The 21040-nt window shown below is 29.7% G+C and overlaps 1 protein-coding gene across 1 annotated transcript; it reads right to left on the bottom strand.

Annotated features, from left to right (window-relative positions):
* Positions 1 to 3031: 3031 nt before the first annotated feature.
* Positions 3032 to 20937, bottom strand: LOC117179184 (phenylalanine--tRNA ligase beta subunit). Its single transcript, XM_033370914.1, has 12 exons — positions 20743 to 20937; positions 19262 to 19317; positions 19032 to 19186; positions 18873 to 18942; positions 18519 to 18785; positions 18265 to 18444; positions 14651 to 14826; positions 6025 to 6229; positions 5867 to 5947; positions 3973 to 4065; positions 3544 to 3823; positions 3032 to 3265 (listed from the first exon to the last, which is right to left on the bottom strand). The coding sequence occupies exons 1-12, from the start codon at positions 20798 to 20800 to the stop codon at positions 3114 to 3116; spliced, it is 1773 nt and encodes a 590-aa protein (XP_033226805.1). The 5' UTR covers positions 20801 to 20937; the 3' UTR covers positions 3032 to 3113.
* Between the last annotated feature and the right edge of the window lie 103 nt (positions 20938 to 21040).

Genomic DNA, 21040 nt, shown 5'->3' on the forward strand with positions numbered 1-21040 from the left:
CGACAACGCCTTGAAGAGTGTTCATGCTTTTTAGGAAATTTTCTACTTGTTATAAGATTTTTCGGACAACTGCTAGTGCGGAGAGTGTTTTCTTGTTTATTGTCAGTGGCTAAAATGGAAGAGAGACTCATGACAGTCGAAAATTGGGGGTGAAATATGGATTCGAATTTTTGAGTTGATTGCACGTGACACATGACACAGTAGCGAAAATCTGGAATTTGTTCATGCTCAACCACAGTACATATTATTTAAACGAGATATTACAATAAACTTACAATTTATAAAAAGATGAATTTTTGTTTAGAGAATTATTACTTAAATCATTATTCACAAATTAAATTTAAAAATATTTTTTACTAGATATATTGAGTATTACGACATACTCTATGTGAGTGACACTTTTTTCAAAACACGCATTGGTGGCTTAAAAATTCGATGACATCCTGATGCAAGTTGTGCTGAATAAATTTGTTTTTAAATTGTTTCAATATTCGAGATACAGGAAAACTTATAGTGCAATTCGATTCTGCGGAAATATAAATTCTATGCCATATAATTATTTATTTATACTACATCACAAATTGAGTTTACAAAAATGGTGAAATACATACATTTCGTGTCATTATTTTAGCTGAATCAAATAGCACTATTAGTTTTTCCGTACCTCGAATTTTTCAATTGTTTTAACTTTTTTTTTGTTAATTCTGAAAAACGCATTCAGTAGCTTTTGCGCTATTTGTTTTTCAAATATTTCAAGACAAAATATATTTTTTTAAGTTTTTAAAAATGGAAAAGATTTTAATTTGTTCACTTCTGACCCTACTATTTTTCTTATAAAATGCTTCTGGCATTTCACTAATATATGGTATGTTTTCGATATCATTGTATAGATCTGTAGCGTTCTATTAAATCTCAAATGTGTTTTCTCATTTCATTGTTAAAAAAAATAATTTGAAGTTTCAGAACGTTTTTTTCCTCTCCTGAAAATATTTTTCCTTTGCCACTTACATAGTTCTGCCCTTAAATTGTTCTTATCAGTATAATTCTGTACTATTATGGACAAAAAGTTCAAAAATAAATTGGAACAAAATTCCGAACAGTTTTTCAGAAAAAAAGACTCTTATTATAAATTTTAACAATAATTCAGGTCACGAAAATATATTACCAGTAAAGAAATAGCAAAGTCAATTAAAAATGTGTTTACAAAATTATTTATAATAATTAACTTAAGAGCCAAAAATGTCATTTTCGATTTTTTCTCTATGCGTTTGAAGGCAACAAAATCAGTAAAATTCTGCCACGACGAAATCATAAAGGAATTACAGAACGTTATCACAATTCTTCATAAACATTCAAGAGTTTGTAAAAAAATAACAGATGGGCCACTGTACGTTAAAAATATAAAGCTCGTTTGTTTTGAATGAAATTTAATGAAATTATTCTGGTTTATAAGACATTTAGTGCCCAAAGTATTTATGAAAATTTTTTTAAATTACGGGAGTTACGTCATGTTAAATTTTCGGTTCACATTTTTTTCCTAATCAGATTTTTATTTTCACAAAATTGAGTAAAAAAGATTAAAAATTAAGTTACATACTTTTTTTAACAATTCTATTTAGAAAAAAAAAGAACATAATAAGTATATAAGAGTTTTCATCCATTTTTTTTATTAAAATGAAAAAAACAGCCTATATTATGATACAAGAGCATATACGTTCATCCAAAACACCTACAAGTTTCATTAGAATTCGTTTCCCAGTTCCAGAAATACTTTTAAAAACATGTGATACCGAAATTAAAAATAACATAACTCTCGTAATTCTCAAAATTTTCAAAAAATCCTTTGAGAACAAAATATCTCTTATATAGAACTATACGTTCGCCAAAATTTATTACAATCGAACGACCGCTTGCAGATCCTGACATTTAAAACATTTCAACATCTATTAATTAATTGGAAAAGATTTCAAAAGTTTAATATATTTAAAAAAATTTGATAAACTACATAGTATTTTTAAAGATTAAAATAGGTATATAATTTTTAATAAGATTGAAAAATAATTGTCATAAGATAGTCTGATTTTTTTTAAGATTTCAAAAGATTTATCAATATTTCAAAAAAATGCTATTATAATTAGTATTAATTTAGTTATAAAAATAAAAACTCTCAAGCCTTTAAACTTGTTCATTTATATCTTTAAATTTGTATTATTTTGAACTTTTAGACTCTCCTTTCAACTCAAAGACTTTGAATGCTTTATATTTTTCTTTTCATTATATATTTTTTGCTAATTTTTTCAAAAATTCATAACTTTGTGAAATTTTTAAATAATTTTATAGAATTAAAAAATATATATAGGTAACTTCGTACATGTACGTAATCAAATCTTATATAAAAGATTTCCACAGGTGTAAAGCAATTTCTAAATATTTGAAAATTCTAATTGATGTTGATAGATTGTACAAGATTTAAAAAAGGTTAGATAATTTCTATAAGATTTAAATATCTTTTCTTAATAAAATATTGGACAATTTTTGGAGAATTCGAAGAATTTCAGAGATTACAAAAGATGTCCAAATATTCCGAAAACTTCTAATATAATAAATATTTGGTATTCGAAATGTCTGATTTGCGGCCTTTAAATTTTTATATTTATCCCTTTGAATTTGTATTGTTTCGAATTTCAGGGTCTCAAGATTTCAAAATACTTACAACTGCTTAGGCTTAAAATTATTGATTTTTTCCTTTAAATTATTATTGTTTTTTTTTTAATTTAAAAGAGTTAAAATCTTTCCATTACAGAGTTTGGTAGTGAAATAATTAAGAGAATTAATTAAATAACAAGTGTCTAAATTAATACTTATTTAATTTTTATTCTTCCATTCAAAAAGAATTACGAGTTTCCTTTTCAGCGAGGAACAGAAATAAGTATACATAGTCACTGAATACTTACCCACGTTAAATCATCTACATCGATAAGAAAAAATATCTCTTAAATTGTATTGTTCAAATAAAACATTAGAAGACTCGTTTAATCTTTTAATTGTCAAATTTATTTAATAATTAAATAATCTTTCAAAGCACGTGTAAAAGTAAAGCACATAGGACCAAATCACAGGAAAGGTTCGATATTGATTTCTAATATTGAACACGGTAGATTCAGTTCGAATTTGGATAAAACATCCGGATGAAGAACACCCATCTTTCCAATAGTTTTCCCATACGCTATAATTTCTGCACAGCGTTGAGGAAAGAAAGTTGGATCTGAAAGATTTCAAAAATGGCATATTACGCAAATTAAATTTCACTATCATAATACTTTAATATCTTCATTATTGGCATAATCTTTTCTTGAAAATCATGCTAACTTGGAAATAAAGAAAGATTCAAGATTGCATTTAAGTTTCTCAACAATTTTCCTTTTATGGATAAAGACTTATTGTTTGCAACGAAAAATGACTTGAAATTTTTATAATTAGATTCGAACAAACAATTGTTCGCAATAAAAATGCAGAATTGTTTTTTATGCAAATAGTACGTACCGTCAGCTGCCCACAGGTGATAACCACTCTTATCTTTATTAACACTCCAGGGAATTTCCAACTGGTTCATCATTCTGTCAAGGAGTCCATGGATAATTTCAAATCCAGCAGACTTGTTGCAATAGAGAGCACAAAGGTGTCTTTCGTTTCGAGCTCCAACTTCCACTTCAGGATCACGCAACACAATATCCGAAACTTCGAATAATTTATGCGGCAAGGGCATCTTTTTATTTGCAGCCACGGTCTTTAAAAGGCCAGACAAAAGAGTGGTTCGCGCTACCTATTCGAGAAATGAATTAGCAACACGAATTAATAATTAAGAATCATAATTTAATTATGAAGATATTTTTCAGATGATGTTTCGATGACTTCCTTTTGTAACTACCTGATCCTTAATAAAATGTATAAAATCCTTATAATGAAAATTACCTGAAATTCTAACGTTTTGGGGTTCGATATATGAACTGCTGGAATATTCTTTATATTGTGGCCCAATTTTTCCGAAATATCGTCACGAGAACACTGGAAAAATGACAAGTTAATTAGCATTCTTAATCTTATATTCATCAAGTTAAGGGGTTACATAATTGAGTCCAGCAAAAAAATGCTAAATTCACGAGTAGATTGAAAGTGACTTAAAAAATTGAATAATGCACCACTTAAAGAAATATTTATTCACTTTATGAGCAATAAATACAAAAAATAAAACTTTAAAAAATGAGAAATTGGCTCACTTATAGCATTTTTTTGTAATTTATATTCTAACGTTACCCCAGGGCTGCCACAGACAATAATGCACTTGAAAAAATTGAAAAAGTTGCTCATTTATTTATCACTCATTTATCTACTAAAAAATTTCCATTACACATTTCATTTATCGGCTTAAATTTACTAGATTATAAACAAATTTGTTTCTAACACGGCGCTGTCGGTAGATAAGCTCATATTGAATGGAGTCGTCGATTTCCAACCAAGATAGTTTAATTTTCAACTAAACAGTTACATTTTTAACAAAAAAAGATTTATTTTCTTCTAAAAGAGATTAATTTTTAACAAGAAAGTTGAGTTTCCAAGCTAAAAAACGAATTATTTAGACAAACTATAACTTTTAATCCCAAAACGTAGATTTTCAACGAAACACTTCATTCTTAAACAAACAGCTTGATATTTACGAAAAAGGACTAATTTTGAACCAACCAGTTGTATTTAGAACTAAATAGTTGCACTTCCGAGCAAAAGAGGTGAATTGTCAAGCAAAAAAGTTGAATTTATTATTAATTAAAAGTCGAATTTTTAAGCCAAAGAGGCAAATTTTTTAGAAGGCAGAAGAATTTTCAACAAAGGGAGATGGCTTTTCTACCAAAAAGATGAATTCTATAATTAAAAAAGATGAATACTTAAAACAATCATTCGATTTTCGACCGAGAAATATAATTTTTTAACTAAACTAGTTGAATTTCCGATAAATGAATTGAATTTTTAACCAAAAACAATGAATTCTGAATCAAAAATACAATAGTAGACTTTTAAAATAAAAAGAATGATCTTTCAAACAAAACTAGTAGCAATTTCTTTTTGAGTTCTGTGAATTCAGTTCGCACTGATCCAAAAAAAAGGGTAAATTTCTTGAAAATGGGGAAAAAAACAAGAAATCTCTAAAAAAAAAAGGAAAAAAGTGGGAAATTGGAGAAAGAGTTTAAAGTCAGTTATTGAACATCCCAGTGGGCACAAAATTTGGCGACATCTTTACGACATCGTTACGACAGATTTACGATATCTTTACGACATCCTATGTCATATCATACGACTTATTTACGATATCGTAAAGACACCTTAACAACATTGACATAGGATGTCGTAAAGTTGTAGTAAATATGTCGTAACGATGTCGTAAAGACGTCGACAAACTTTGTGCCCACTGGGATCATTTTCATAACATAGATCACTAAAGATTTCATACAAATAGATTAATTGAATTTTATTGTTAGGTAAAATCTAAAATAAGAGGGATTAAAGTAACTCTAAAGTGACCTTTTCCTTGAAAAAGTGGCTAGTTATTTTTTCTTTAAAAAGTGACTCAGTGGTAGCCCTGATGCTTAAATATGAAAATGTTGTTTACAAATGTGGTCGCTGGTTAGTACGATAGATACTTTTTTACGTAATTATTTAAATTTTAAGCAATTCGAAGCATGGGTTCGTTAATAATGGTGGCTACCGATTTTCGAACAGTAAAATGAAAAAAAAAAAAAAATGTTACCAGTGTATCCCCGTAATAATCTAAAAATAATTTATTTTTAACTCAAGAAAAATCTAATTTACATACCAGGGAAAAAGTTAGGGCTTCGGTGAATCCAGCGTAGGCCAATTCATTTCGGATCTGATCTGATAATTTGTTCAGCGGGAACTAAAATACAATAATAAAGTTAGTGGATTTTCTAGAAATAATAAGTTATAACATTAATAATTTGAATAAAAAATTACTTCTTTTGCGATGGTTATTGTTCGAGGAAGTGTCTTCTCTATTTTATTGTAACCATAAGCGATTGCAATATCTTCGTAAATATCACAGAGATGGATAACATCGTGTCTTGTGGGTGGAACCTCAACCAATAATTCGCTACCTTTCTTAACCTCCGTCTTGAGATACATTTTTGACAATAATTTCGCAACTTGCTCTGGCCTTTGTCTAGTTTTAAAGCAAAAGTATTATACTATTTAATTTACAATAATATATAAGTATGCTAAAACAGCAGGGTGGCCATGCAAGTCTCCGAATAAAATTCCTATTCGTTCTTCAGTTTATTCCCAAAAATGTGTCCTGGTAATTAACACAATCCATAATTTGAAGTATTTGATGAATTCAAAAAAAAAAATCTACATATTATCGAACGTAGTGGAAACAATATTCTCTTTTTAAAGCATTTAAAATTCAAAGCTAAACATTTAAAAGAAAACATTTTTAATTTGAAAATTTTTATTAGTATATTAAATATAAAATATTTTCCTTTATAAATTTTAAATCTAAAATTATTTAGACTAGATACTATTTAAAACTTTTATTCAAAAAATCACTCAAGTATTAAAAGGTTTGCATTTTTTAAATTGCACAATTAGGGTAAGAGCACCAATGCTTGGCACCCACTTTCCAATACTGTTGGCACCCTTCTTAAATTTCTTAGATAAATTGATACATTTATTTAGCATGTTTTTCCTTAATTAATTTTATATATTGTCATTTGTACATAAAATGAATATATTAATTATGCAGTGCAATCGACTTTGAAGTTCCAATTAGAAATAAAATCGTGTAACTATAAAGAATTCCATTTAAAATTATTACTTTATCACAAGTCACTAATTGAACATATTGCTCATAGGCGAAAATGTTCAAATTTCAATTTCGTTCAGAGTTCGAATCTGTATTTAATTTATAAGTTTAATTTTTAATCGATTTAAAAAGTATCATAATTTATATGAGCCAATTTAATTATCAATAAAAAAGTGTAAAATATATAATATCTCTGTCAAAACTAATTTTATCTGTATAAGTGTCTGAAAAACAGTTTTTATTTCTTAAGAACTATTTAATGACATTATAAAATGATGGTAATTATTATTTCTTACGAAGATAACACAAAAATAATGTTTCGTCTCATGCAATTGGTTCGTTTTTTCCCCTCAGCAATCAACGAAGTGAATTTAGCTGGGGATTGAAGTAAAAATACCTAGTTTAGGAAGATTGGAACGAATTCATAAGAATTCAAGTGAATCATGAAAAAGAGGAGTGAACAGATTTAACGAATAAGGAACTGATAAAATCCATAAGAATTCGAGGAGTTTTAAAAAGATACTATAATGGCTTTTCTTAAGAAAATGGCTAAAAAGTGATTTGAAAAAAAGTGACTAAAAGAGTCATGAACAGAGATAGAACTAATATAATTTCCGTTAATGGATATATTTATGGAAAAAAATTGTTAGATCTTAAGAAAATAACTATTAATTGATAGTTCTGTAATTTGCATTAGTTTCATATGAGTATTCTACTTATATCACTAGCCTATACTTTCGATTATTTCGGAAAAATCATAAATCAAGGTTATTCCTTTTGTACCATTGAATTTTCCCATCGTAATTTTGTAGGTTAACGCAGGCCCGTAATATTAGTTTATAGGATAAACATGATTTATTTTCGAAATTTTGTTAATTTTGCTGTCTGATAATAAGCCTCAATTTAAAATTCAGAAATAATAAACGTGCTTATTGCAAATTCAGAAGTTTGAAATTAAAAGGAACGGAACAACGGAACTGGAACGGAACAGATGGCGTTCTTCCCGTTCAAAATGTCGGTTGGCCGGCCGCCGGGACCTGCCCCGACCTGCCAAAATTAGTTAGACTTCGTTTCTTGGAAATACAATCGCCGAGTTAATCTCTCGAATTTCAAGTCGAAAAGAGTCAATTTTCACCAGTTTTAATACAAATTCAATTCGTTTTAGTATATGAAGCGTCGGCGGTCAAATTAATATAAAAATGCCAAATCGAGTTTAATTTGTGTCTTTTTTTCGTGATTTGCTGGAGTTGCTGCAGAAATTCTGAAATTAAATCGTTAGAAATCTGACAATTCGTTCAGGAAGATAGTTCTGATTTTTTAGGGTACTTAACTGTAAATAAAGTGAGCGTAAACTCAATAGAGGTTTGATCAATTCTCAACAACAAAAATCAGTTTAAAAGTTAGTTTAGAATAAGTCTAGAAGTAAGGAAGTTGTTTTGCGTTCTTGAAAAAATTTCCACTCTATTGCATTCTATTTTTAGAGTTTCGTTGAAAATTTGATAAAATATGCTTTAAATAATTAATTAAAGAATGAGTATTAAGTGAAATCTATATCTTTACTTTTATATCTGTCGATTTATAATTTTTGAAACTAAATATAGAGCTGCAAATTGGACTAGTTGTGCCGAAATTTCGGTACAAATAGCTACATTTTTTAAATACATGTAGACGTTTCTTTTATGAAACTTTACATCTAGAAACAAATTCTTTTTTAACTATTAGAATTTCCAATAATTGGAATAATTTGGTTATTTTGCAGGTTGTTGTGTGCATGTGTAAAGGCATACATTTCGACTTTAAATGAAAAGAACCAAATTTTTTCTTTTTAAAAGTAAGAATATTCTTTGCAAAATTTTTAATTATTCGACACTAAATTTATTCAAATTTTTTAAATTATTTCATTTTTATTTCGAATTTTGATTTTCAAAATGCAAAGGTTCAGAAAATGTTACATTTATGTGCATAACAATGTACAATTGAATGTGAAACAATACGCGAAAATTTAAAATGACTAAATATAATGACTTAAAATAAAACGTAATCGTTTTCCGACGTTCATTTTTTAGCAGATTCTTCCAAGTTTGAGCCCTTTTTCAACGTTTGATGCTAAAATATATACAACTGAACTCTGAAATTCGACATTTTTGATTCCATTCTCAATGATGAATAACTCGAGGAAAAAAAACTAACTTTATTTCCTTGAAAATTAAGCATTGGTCCTGGGCATTTTTCTACCAAAATATCGATTTTCAAAATATAGCCCGACAGATTGCTATTTTGAAGTTTAGTTAAATAAGGTAACGACTAAGTGGAAGTTGGCTAATGTATAAAAATTCAAATTGCTTCTTCGGTTTATTTTGAAAACCATTTATATTTTAGTTACTTACAAAATAAAACTTTAGCCCACTATTTCATAGTCAATTACTCCTGCCCACGTTATATAAAAGTATAAAGACCATCTGATTTGATTCAATTCAATGTTACATTGTAGAATATGAGTTTTTCTCTATTCTATAATGCACATAAATAAGACAATTTTTTATATCTTTGCATTTTAAAAATAAAAATTTGAATAAAAATTATGTAATTTAATGAGTTTAGGTAATACATAAGTTGAAAATAAATTGAATTTGATTATAGTTAAGTATCAAAACTCTTTCTTCGGTCTCAATCGACGTCAGCCTCGCCCACGAATTAATAAAACAAAAATGAAAAATACAGAATAGCGGCTGTTTTTCTCAAATAATTGAAAGTGGAGTTTCACAAGAACTCCATTAAAAAATATTTTTATTGAAAAATAGCTGGTGATATATACTATATATCTCGTTAGTTTTATTCTTGGTAAAACATTGATTGTCACTGGTTCGCGTTGAAAAAAATGATTTTTGAGAAATATAATGTTTGCATATTTCTCGGAAACAACGAAAGGTACAAAAAGATGTTCGGATAAATGTTTCCACGACAAGAAAAGTTCTCAAAAAATTACTCCTGCTCTTATCTGATATTTTGCATGGTTTACAAGAAAGAATAAGAATCTATGTTGAAAAAAAAAGTTTTTCCCTGTCTAAAAAATTGTTCAGCCCCCTCAAAATTCGTCGGATGCCTTTATTATATAAGCAGAAACTTTAAACAAAATATAAGAAAAAACAAAAAAGGTGGAGCTTTCCGGAATATATTTATTTTTTCATCAAATTTCGAAAACATGAATAGATTTTCATAAAAACCCCACCTTTTTATTTTTTCAAATATTTCAAAAAATTTTCTGCTAATATAAGAAAATCATCCTATATCAGCATTATGTGGGCTAAACCATTTTTGAGGCCATGGCAATTTTTCAGTACATTTTTTTCTCGTAAATAATGCAAGCTATTACAAAAGAGTAAGAGGTGTTTTTTGTAGAACCTTTTTTGTACCTTTCGTTGTTTGAGAGAAAAAAGCAAAAATTCGATTTTTCTAAAATATTTAATTGTTTTAAATGTGAGGATAGCACATATTACCATCCATTTCTACAAAAAATATAAATGTGGGTTTTTTTGGGAAAATCTACTTTCCATCATTTTAGAAAATAAGCGTCATTTTGTCATCTTTGAAAATTCGCTGATAATTCGAATGATTATTCTGACGAATAAATTGGAATAATCTAAATTTATCTCTCTACTCAATTGGCCATTTTTTAAAATCAAATTTCTCATAAGATTTTAGGTGTACATAATAAGGGTTTCTTTTAGGGGTACTGCCAAAATGCAACATCCGGCCTATAATTTGGGACACAAAAAAGATTTTCGACCTTTTTTATATGTAAATCTCGAAAATCAAACTGATCATTTTAAAGATTTTATGTTGCACATAATAAACTAGGCTTTTAGGGGTGGTGCCGAAATGTCTTATTCGTGCTATAATTCGGGACATGAAAAATTAGATTTTTCACGTTTTATAATATGTTAATGTCGAAAATCGAATCGGCTATTTAAACATTTTATGTGTGTAGGGGACATTCGGGCCATGAAAAATAAGATTTATTACGCTTTATAATATGTTGACATCGAAAATCGAAACGGCTATTTCGAACATTTTATGTGAGTAGGGGAAACCTCCCTACAGTTAATAATGTAACCTACAGTAGATAATCTTTAAATAAGAGCAAAAAATAAAATAAAAATAATTATATACTATTTATAAGATCAAATCAATTATTTTACATACATTAGTATTTTTAATTAATGATTATCCACTGTAGGGAGCTTTCCCCTATATAACGATGGGTTTTACGAAGAATAGACTATCTTTTCATTCCTGTTAAGAATTAGGCTAACTTCATTTAGCTACGTTTTCAGGAGGAATAAATAACGCTTTATTTTTCGAAATATTTCCAATGAATTCAAAACTTCAGCATTTTGTATTACAGTGTATAATGTAATTTAGGCTCCTATAACTTTCAAAACAAGAAATTTTAAGAGTTTTGTTTATTTTAACCCTTCTACGTGTTTACTAAATTTCATACAAAATGAAGTTAGCCTAATTCTTAACGGTGACAAAAAGATAGCCTATTCTTCGTAGAACACATCGATAATAAGGGTGAATTTTAAGCGAGTAGCCGAAATGTCTCACCCATGCTATAATTCGGTGTATAATAAAAGATTTTTTTTTTCAATTGGCAATTATCGCAAATCCAACCAGTTTTGTACATGTCTGATAATGGATAATGAATGACGTGTAAGGATAGTCATCCACTTAAAAAAATTGTATTTCGAAATTTTTTTCCGACAGAATATAGTTTGTTGTCCTCCTAAGTGATTAAAGAAAAAGAATCAGAAATTTTAACTTTTTAATTTCTTTCATAATGCACTTATGGAACTTACGGTATAAGGAAGACTAAATTTAAAGTTTTGCACCGAGAAGCAGATTAAGGGAACGACAGCGCCACAAATTTGGAACTATTAAGTATAAATTTTAATTTGAATTCAATTTTAACATGAAATCTTATAGTAAATAACTAATTTTAGACCTCAGTATAATATTTCTGATTAAAATGGATTGATATTTACTGCTATTTTTCATTAATATTCCTCGAATAACTTTGAAATAACCAATAATTCGCGTGTCAGATGGCGCTGCTATCAAGTTAAAAGAGATACCCTACAGGCGTATAGTACATTTTCACTATTGTTCAATCAAATATTCTAGAGTACATATTGTGATTTGTGAAACTTCATTTTCTGGTTACATTTAAATTGATATTTTTTTCATAATATTAACTTTTTCGCATCATTGAGTTGGAATTGAAATTTTTACTCAAAGTAAAAAAATAGAACTAAAATTATAAATTAAAGAAGACCTTTTTATTTCAGCCAGCTGTATTGATTAATCTATAACTCTAGAATGTTTTATTTTGGCGTACACCGTTTTATTTGAGACAGGCCCAAATCTAAGTGTATGTGTTGTGTGTCCTTTGGTTGTAGATATGCGCCTGGCTTTAATCAATTTTTTAATTTAAATAAGACGTAAATTCCGATTTCAGTTTTTAATACTAATTTTACTATTGAATATAGTAATTTTTCCCTACTATAAAATTTGAATCCTTCAATTCTAAACATTTTATTGTAAAATTGGTGTACGATTTCAGGTAGTTTGCGTGTTTGTAATACTCTTTATGAAAAATGCCCTAACGTGGCCTTTAAGTTCAGGTACAGGATGCGTCCCGGGATGTTATTCCTAGGTTTAGGATTTTTTGCATCGGGGCGGTGTGAATGAGAACCGTCGAGTGATTTTGATTAAGTGTGTGGTGTGATTTGGTTTCGGTACTTTTTAAATATAGCCAGGGAGGCAGGTCATTTGTTCTGTATGAATCTTTATACGTAGGTATCATTGGGTTTAAATATCTTTTAATTTCTTAAAAGATATTCTTTCCTATATTTTTGGTAAAACCGTTTTTTCTGACCAATTATCAATTTTGTTTATACCGCGAAACTTGCTCGAGTTTAAAATGTAATTCCCAAATTGTATTAATCGTTTTTAAAACGATAATAGAACTCGAGCAAAAATCGAATAGGTCGGAGGCAATTGCCTGAAAAAAGAAGCTACACGCTGAAGAGCCCAAAAAACGAAGAGGGGAACTTTTATTAACAGCCATTTAATTTGTAATAAATTGCTGCTGATAGCTTTTTCATTGTCACTTTGTTCATTTTACTTTTGTTTCTTGTAAGTGTTTTATGAAATTTTTCCTATGTTTAAAATATAAATATTTTATCATCTTAAAAAATTTACAACTTTACGAGTATTTCTAAAATATTTTTAAAACAGTAATATATGTTCTAGATGATACAAATTATTGAAATTAAAATATGACTATTAAACAAATATTATACATGAGATGCAAAAAATTTGCTCATTGTAAAACTATTTCCTTAATTTATCAACTATTTGTATGATTAAGTGCTTGGGATTTTATTTTTACTCCAAATTTCTCACATATGTTTTATTTTATAATTTTATTTTGCTTTTGTCTTTTAAGAATAATGTGTTCAGCAGGAATACAAATTAAATTAGACGATTGTGAGTATCATTTCTGTTTTTTGTGGTATACAAAGTCTTTAAATGAAATAATCTCAGTAATATTGTTTTTCATTCAATTTTCACAGTATCCGACTCACCTTCCACGATCTTTGGGAAAAAGTGCAGAAAACTCTTCTCAAATATGAAGGTGCGCTTTTTAAGGCAAGACACATTGTTATTAATATTAAAACAAAATTATGAAAATTCAATATACTTTATTTGAAAATTTAAACAAGCTAGATCTAGACGACCTTCAATTGAAAATATAGGAGATGGGCCGATTTGTTGCCTCGCCTAGAATTGACTGCAACTTTGCAAAAATAATACTTTACCAAATATGTATGTACTTAGAAATCAGTAAGGTTGACGCCTTTGAAGTGCCTATTTCGCCCGCTTAAAAAGCACAATTTGTGAACGATTTTCAGGAATAATAAAGTTCTCTAAGACGATTATTTTCGCAAAGTTTCAGCCAATTCCAGGCGGAGCAAAAAATGATCTTATACGCCTAACTCCTTTACATAATCCTGAGAATGTACTATAGCTATCTCACGTCTTGAAATAATTGATAAAATGGAGAATTGACACATTGTTAAATATAATAACTTTTAAGAGAAATATAAGCGCAATGTAGAAATGAAACGTGAAATATAAAATGTTTATTTAACCATAGTTATTTGAGGTTTTCTTTTGTTAAAAAAAAAAAAAAATAGAAAATTTGAAATAACTAATGTTAAATGAAAAATTTCAGATTCTACTTTTTTATGAATCGCAGATAGATTTCTCTTTTAAAATTTACTATATTCAACAATATGACTATCCCTGTCGACGTGTTAAATAACTACCAAATATTCTAAAAAGGTTCAATTTCAAAATTGAGAAAAATGGCTACTGCTACTGCTTTCAATTTGAAATAAACTATTTAAATCTAGAAAAGTTTAATTAATGTTTTTATAAATTTGAAAAATTACTAATTACCCAAAATTCAATGCTTCCATTCTTTCAAATTTTGTAACAATGAAACAATATGAAATTAGACGTGCTTTAAAGTGTAAATTTTCCTATTATAATCGTAGCCATTTCAAATAACTAAGAATTAAATGAATTCCCGACTGAGAAAATGTATTCAATGCTATTTCTTGGTCTCAAACAATTCTGATTTTCCCGATTTCCCGATCTAAGAGCCACCCTGTGAAAATTTAAAAAAAAAAAGTATTTGTTTCTACTTACTTTACACCCACGTATCGCGTTGCTTTATTGCTATCAATCTTTTCTGTCCGATATTTTAAGTCGGGGTAATAGAAGGTTTGATTGTCTGGATAAACCACTTCCACAGTTTCTGCGGTGTATTTTTCAGAACAGTAGTGACTAAACGCGCATACTAAAGTGTCAACTGTAACTCTGGCCTGGAAATAATTACAAGATTATTTTACGTAAGGGGTGTTAGACGGCGAATTTGAATTATGGTCATGAGAGTAGATAGCGAATCACATGGTAGCCAAAGTGTAGGTTTGATTATGAATGAGAAAGTACATCAGCACATTGAGAAGCATGAATTTGTTTCTCCCAGATTTTTGCGGATTAGAATGAAAGTAGGAATCAGAAGATTATTTATCATAGCGTGCCACGCCCCTGTTGATAGTGATCCGAGTAACGTAAAAGACGCTTTCTGAGACATCTTTTATGATACAATAAGTACTTGCGATCATGGTTAAAGAATAATTCTACTAGGAAATATGAATGGATAGGTTGGCATCCAACGTCAAGGTAAAGAAAGGGTGCTAGGTAATTTTGGGGATCCAAAAACAAATTCCAACGGAAAAAGTTAAGTTAACTTATGCTTAGGAAAAGACTTATGTACAGTACAAGTCCGATAACTTGCCGCTCGATAAGTGTACACTCCCCTTAAGACGTCATCACACGTACGACACACACACTAATTGTGTTCTCCCACTACATGTGCTATTTTGCTAATGATTTTCGCTCATGATTTACGCATGCGTGCACCTAATATCGTGCTACTAGAGGGGGCGTCCGATAAGTCCGCAATTCCTGGAATTTTCCGCCCCTACAGCCCCGAAGTTGGAAAGTTATCGGACTTGTACTGTATTAAAAATACTTGGTTTAGGCATAAAATGATCCACATGTGTAGATGAGTGTAGCCACTATTTAATTGACTTCGTTGTTGATACTGATTCTAAATAAACTTAGGTCAGGAATGGACAAGAAAGAGAACCAAAAAAACGAAACAAACGCGAATCAAGATTAAAAATGTACACAAACCGGAAGTGCGAATATATTTTCAGAAAAAGATAAACGAACGCATAGAGGAGGCAACTTGGAAGACGCTAATAGACAATAAAAATATAGAGGGCGCATCGGCTATGATCCAGGATGTCATTGTTAGAGGTGCGACTGAAGTGTGTGGTACTGTGGTTGTATGAAGAATGTCTGGTGATGCATGGTGGACTGACAAAATTCAGGCAGCCGCCAAAGGAAATAAAACAGCACATGAAAGAAAGTTGAGCAACAAAAGCATTTGCGATAAGGAGAGAAATAGACTTGAAAATTATTATATACACAAAAAGAAGAAAGCTAAATTACTAGTCAAGGAAAGTAAAGATATAATCAGAGCAGACGAATAGAAGAAAATGCAAAGCGACTTGAAGGTATCCATAAACTGTTTTATAAATTGGCAATAATCTATATGAAGGGTGGTAAAAGTACAGAGTTTGTCAGCATGAAAAATAGCAACAGTGAAATGTTATATGAAACAGACGGGATACTAGACACTTCTAAAGGCATTTTTCAGTAATTATTGGGAGATGAAACTGTGGGGCACCACAACTGAGATACAGAACACGATGCGTTAGAAAGCTCAATTAAAGTCTGTGCCGCTAAGGTTAGAGATGTACTTCAGAACTTAACAAATGGTGAGGCTGCTGGTATAGACAGTATTAACGCTGAAATGCTGGAATTCGGTGGCGCGTTCTCACCTCACAGGTTGTGCGAATTGATAAATTTATGTATCGAGATGGGAGAAATTGCAGATAACTGGAAAAAAGCGATTATCGTTCCAATATACAAAGGAACGAGAGATAGAAGCCACCGCAATAATTATAGAGGGATCAGCTTATTAAGTACCGTAATTAAAATATATTCAAAAATATTTATTCGTAGGGTACTGGCAATAATAGATGAAAGAATATGGGGAGTCCAATGTGGATTTATTCTAGGAAGATCATGTACAGATCAAATATTTAGCTTAAGACAGATCACAGAAAAAAGTTTGAAAGTAAAGAAAAAAGTTTTCTGTGCATATTTTGACGTAGAAAAAACATTTGATAAGGTGGACACAGGTAAACATGGGAAAGTCCTGAAAGAATACAGTCAATGGATGGCTCCTACAAGCAACAAAAACAATATATACTGGCAGCAAAGCGAGTGTAAGACTCTAAGGGTTAATGGAAAACTGAGTGACTGGTTCGATATTATGCAAGGTAGTAAACAGGGATGTCTTCATGGCTATTTATTATATTCATGGACAAGTGTGATAAGTGTCACGCTTACCCTGAAAGGGAAATGGCATAATAATAATAATAATAATAATAATAATAATAATAATAATAATTCAAGTTCAAGTTCTAGTTGGTTAGACACTCGGACTTCACCTCAGAGGTCCGGGGTTCGATCCCTGAGCCGGTACCTCTAGAAATTTTTCAATGTACCTTTACCGAGGTTCTGGTGGTTCGGAACCAACCTTAAGCTGTAGGTCGCCCCATCATGTATCATCATCAATGATAGGGTGAAAACCAGAATTTGTCCAATATGTCTGGGCAGACTGCTCTCATCAGATCACTTGATTGCATTATAAAAATGCGTCCGTGACTGATGATATATACCGGGACAGCCCCGTGCAAAAATAATGAATTAAAAAATCCAACTCTAATACAAAAAAAAATGCCTTCGACATGTTGGACAGAATAAGCCTGTGACAACATTTCGACACAGAAATGTTTTTTTATAATAATACTTATTGACTAGAAAACTATACGAAAAGAAAGGAAATCATAATCATAATGTCGACAGCCCCATGCAATATAGAATCAAGTCCGAGTGAGTCCGCATAAAGTATCAGGTTAGAGTCGTTCCGTATATAGAAACAGGTTTATTTTTATCGATTTGGAGATTTTAACTTTCTGTTATTATGATCATAGTACCCAATTTGACTCAGCCGGGAAAATGTGAAATTTTAAATTATATTAACATTTTTTAAGTATAAAAGCAATATAAACATCTATTTTTGTTGTTGAAAATTAAACATATAGAAGTTACGTGTAAAAGGTTTCATATGTGATAACAATGTTTTAAATTTTTGTTATCTGTATATTTATATTATGCACTGTGGTTATGTACACCTACACTAAAGAAATTTCAAAGATTACATGATGACGTGGGATGTTGTTACGTCCATTTTCGTTTCTTTAACACTTATGAGCCTTTCGTCAAAACTTAAAGAATTTAAACACGCCATTGATGAAATGCAGAAATAGCCATTCTGCAGCATGTAATAAAATATTCTGGGACTATGTAAAATATTAACTATTGTATAGAATTTCTTTGCAGAACGTTCTGCTTGTTTATTTGATTGCAAAAAACTAACTATCAAAAAATAGTCTTGATTTCATATACAGAGCAGCTCAGAACCTAATTCGTTATGCGGAGTTACCTGAACATTATTCCGTGTACCATGGAGAAATCAATACCTAAAAAAAGATGACGGTCGTTTTCCACTTTTTTTCGTATGCACATCAATAAATCTATAATTAGCAAATGAAATTCACCTTGGTAAGATCCGTGGCAGTACACTCAATGAAAATATTTTTGGTATTGAGAGTAATTTTGCTGTGGTCGCCGTTAATAATCGGTGGCAACGATAATACTATGCCATTGCTATCATAAATCACCGGATAGAGTGGACTATCCTTTATGATTGGAAGGTACTGCTTTAACTGAGCGTGGTTCTGCAGACAATCATTCAAATATAATAGTCATCGCATTAATTGAAAAACAATTAATGATTAAATTAATGACTTACAGCATACAATTCCATAACACCACTTCCTGTATATTCCTTTTCCATATTGAGTGGCTTGAATAAAATTTCCTCTGGCGGTTTTGCATCATAAGTAAAAGGCCCCTGAATCGTGTCCAAATCATGTGTGCCGATGGAAACGAGGGTTCGTTTCCGACCGATGTTTTGATGCAATTTATCTTGCAGGTCGATGAAACTATTGTAAGCATCTTGAGTCAATGTTACATTTCTCAGAATCGCAGCAACCAAATGACCTCTCACTTGCAAACACTATAAATATTTTAAAGTAAAACGTCATAAGACTTACATTTATATTCGACTGTACATTTTTACGGTTAAAACTGAAAAGACGCTTACTGATTTTTTCATAACAATTCTTTGAAGCCCATTTTTTGGATTAATGCTTTTGTAACGGGGTAAAGGTATTCTAAAAAGATTTAATATTTTAGATTGGATTTTGCTCTGTATTTTAATTTTTGAAACTGGGAAACAAAGAATGTATTTGGAAATACTTACTTTTGTAAAAATACCAGAAGTCCTGTCACTAGACCTTCTAAGCATAATAGATCATATCGATTGGCAGGAATATCAATTTTATAAATTATTTCCTCCGATGCTCCGACGCTTTGCTCCGAGCCTTGCTCTTTTGTTATGATTTGCTTTTCGGTAGTCTAAGAAATAGGTAAATTTTTGTTTCAATTAAGAACATTTTTAGTGAAAATAAATGTCAATAAAAGAATTCTTACCACTTCATCTAGCTCCAAACCAAACTGGAAGCAGAGATTTTGAAATTCATCATCAGCTGAAAAAAAAGTTTGATTTTCATTGTTAAAATATTGAGTGCTTATGGGTACAAACATCGTCTGACCAATAATTATTAAACAGAAACAAATATAAGATCTCTGTTTTAGTATGTAGAACTACGTCAAAACAATCTGCGGATTGTTGATTGGTTGTAACCTAAGAGATTGGCTGTAGCAGACTGTTAAAAAAAAATAATAATAATAAATTTAGAAATGTCAATTTTTTATTTTTTCCAAACTTAGGGATATTTTTCCTTGTGAAAGAATTTGATTCTGAGTTAGAACTACGAATTTCCGTAAAGGTTTCTAATTTTTAAAAGAATTTTAATGCCGAAATACCATATAAAATCTGAATTAATATAACTCTTGACTTAGAACGGTCAATTTTTTCGAAATACATCAATGTAATTGTGACTTGGAACAAGAAATTTTCGGACAGAATTATAATTTAGACTTAAGGGCAGGAAATTTGATTAAATAATTATTATTGGAATTGGAACAGAGCTTTTTTTAAGTGGAAGTACTTTCCTTGTGAAAAATAAATTGTGGAAATTAAAAAAAAAAACTATAATTTTGAATATAAATAAAATATATTACTTTGTCTTCATCAACATCTTTTAGAATATAGTAACTTTGAAGCTATAAAATTCAATAAAAATGGTTTATGTATTTGTCCCTATTCTTTCTTAAAAATAACAGTAGTAATCCTTTAATTTTGTTTGACTCTTTGATCGATTCAATGAATTAACGATTTTATTGTCACTGAAGTTTTAAACTTTTGTCAACTTAACTTCCGTGATATAAATTTAATTTATTATCAATATGAAAAATTACCGTATGAGAAGATGGAAATAAATGGGTTTTTGAAATTTTTTCTTGATTCTCAGAATTTAAACCAATTATCAAATTCAAATTAATAGAAATTAAGCGTGAACAAAATTCGTTTTTCAACTTTTAGAAACTTTTTTTCACAATGAAAATTTTAGTTATTATCACGTTTAACAAAAGTTCTTAGTAAAAGTCAAGATTAAAAAAATTAATGAAATTATTTTTAAAAAACACATATACAAATATACATACTATTCGCTTATTATTACTCAGCTTGATGTCAGCCTTGAATTAAATAATTTTAACAATGAAATAAAAAAACTAAATTGCAATTCAAGGGTAAAAAATCTGAATGAAGTGTACTGTATTCAAGGTTCTTCTCATTGTTAAACAATCTGGTCAAACGCCGATTTTTATTTCAAGAACATTTTTAAAGTGATCGTAAGACTAACTCAGTTAAGGTTAATAAACAGGAAAATTCCCTAAAATGAAAACTGTCATTGCCGAATAGAAAATTCACGTAATTTTGCATTTATTTAAATAATTTCTTTCTGGGAAAATAGGTAAAATGTGAAAAAAAAACAAATTAAACTTACTGTAAGTTTGTCCCAAAGCTTGGAAGAGTACATCTCGCTTTACGCCGATAGTAGGCATTTTGAATCATGAACTTAAAGTTAGACAATTAAATTGTTTTTTGTCATAAAGCTGAACATATGGAATTAAATAGATAAAATCTAATGAAATATAGACAGGCAAAGAAATTTGAGGTTATGGCTGTATTTATTTCTTTATTTTTTGCTTTTCCACGTGCTCTCGCTGATTCGTTAATTTGACAACACGAGGAGGGACGGGGTTGGTCAGAATATACACATATTCGTCGCTTCATGAAAACTC

The sequence above is a fragment of the Belonocnema kinseyi genome, chromosome 8 (genome assembly GCF_010883055.1).
Source record: "Belonocnema kinseyi isolate 2016_QV_RU_SX_M_011 chromosome 8, B_treatae_v1, whole genome shotgun sequence".
Classification (NCBI taxonomy): domain Eukaryota; kingdom Metazoa; phylum Arthropoda; class Insecta; order Hymenoptera; family Cynipidae; genus Belonocnema; species Belonocnema kinseyi.

Excerpts from the sequence above, each read along its gene's own strand:
- LOC117179184 (XM_033370914.1), bottom strand. The coding sequence starts at position 20,800 with ATGCCTACTATCGGCGTAAAGCGAGATGTACTCTTCCAAGCTTTGGGA. Across the intron at positions 19,187-19,261 it reads GTTTGGAGCTAGATGAAGTG|ACTACCGAAAAGCAAATCAT; the intron begins GTAAGAATTCTT and ends CCTATTTCTTAG. Across the intron at positions 18,943-19,031 it reads CTTCTGGTATTTTTACAAAA|AATACCTTTACCCCGTTACA; the intron begins GTAAGTATTTCC and ends AAATCTTTTTAG.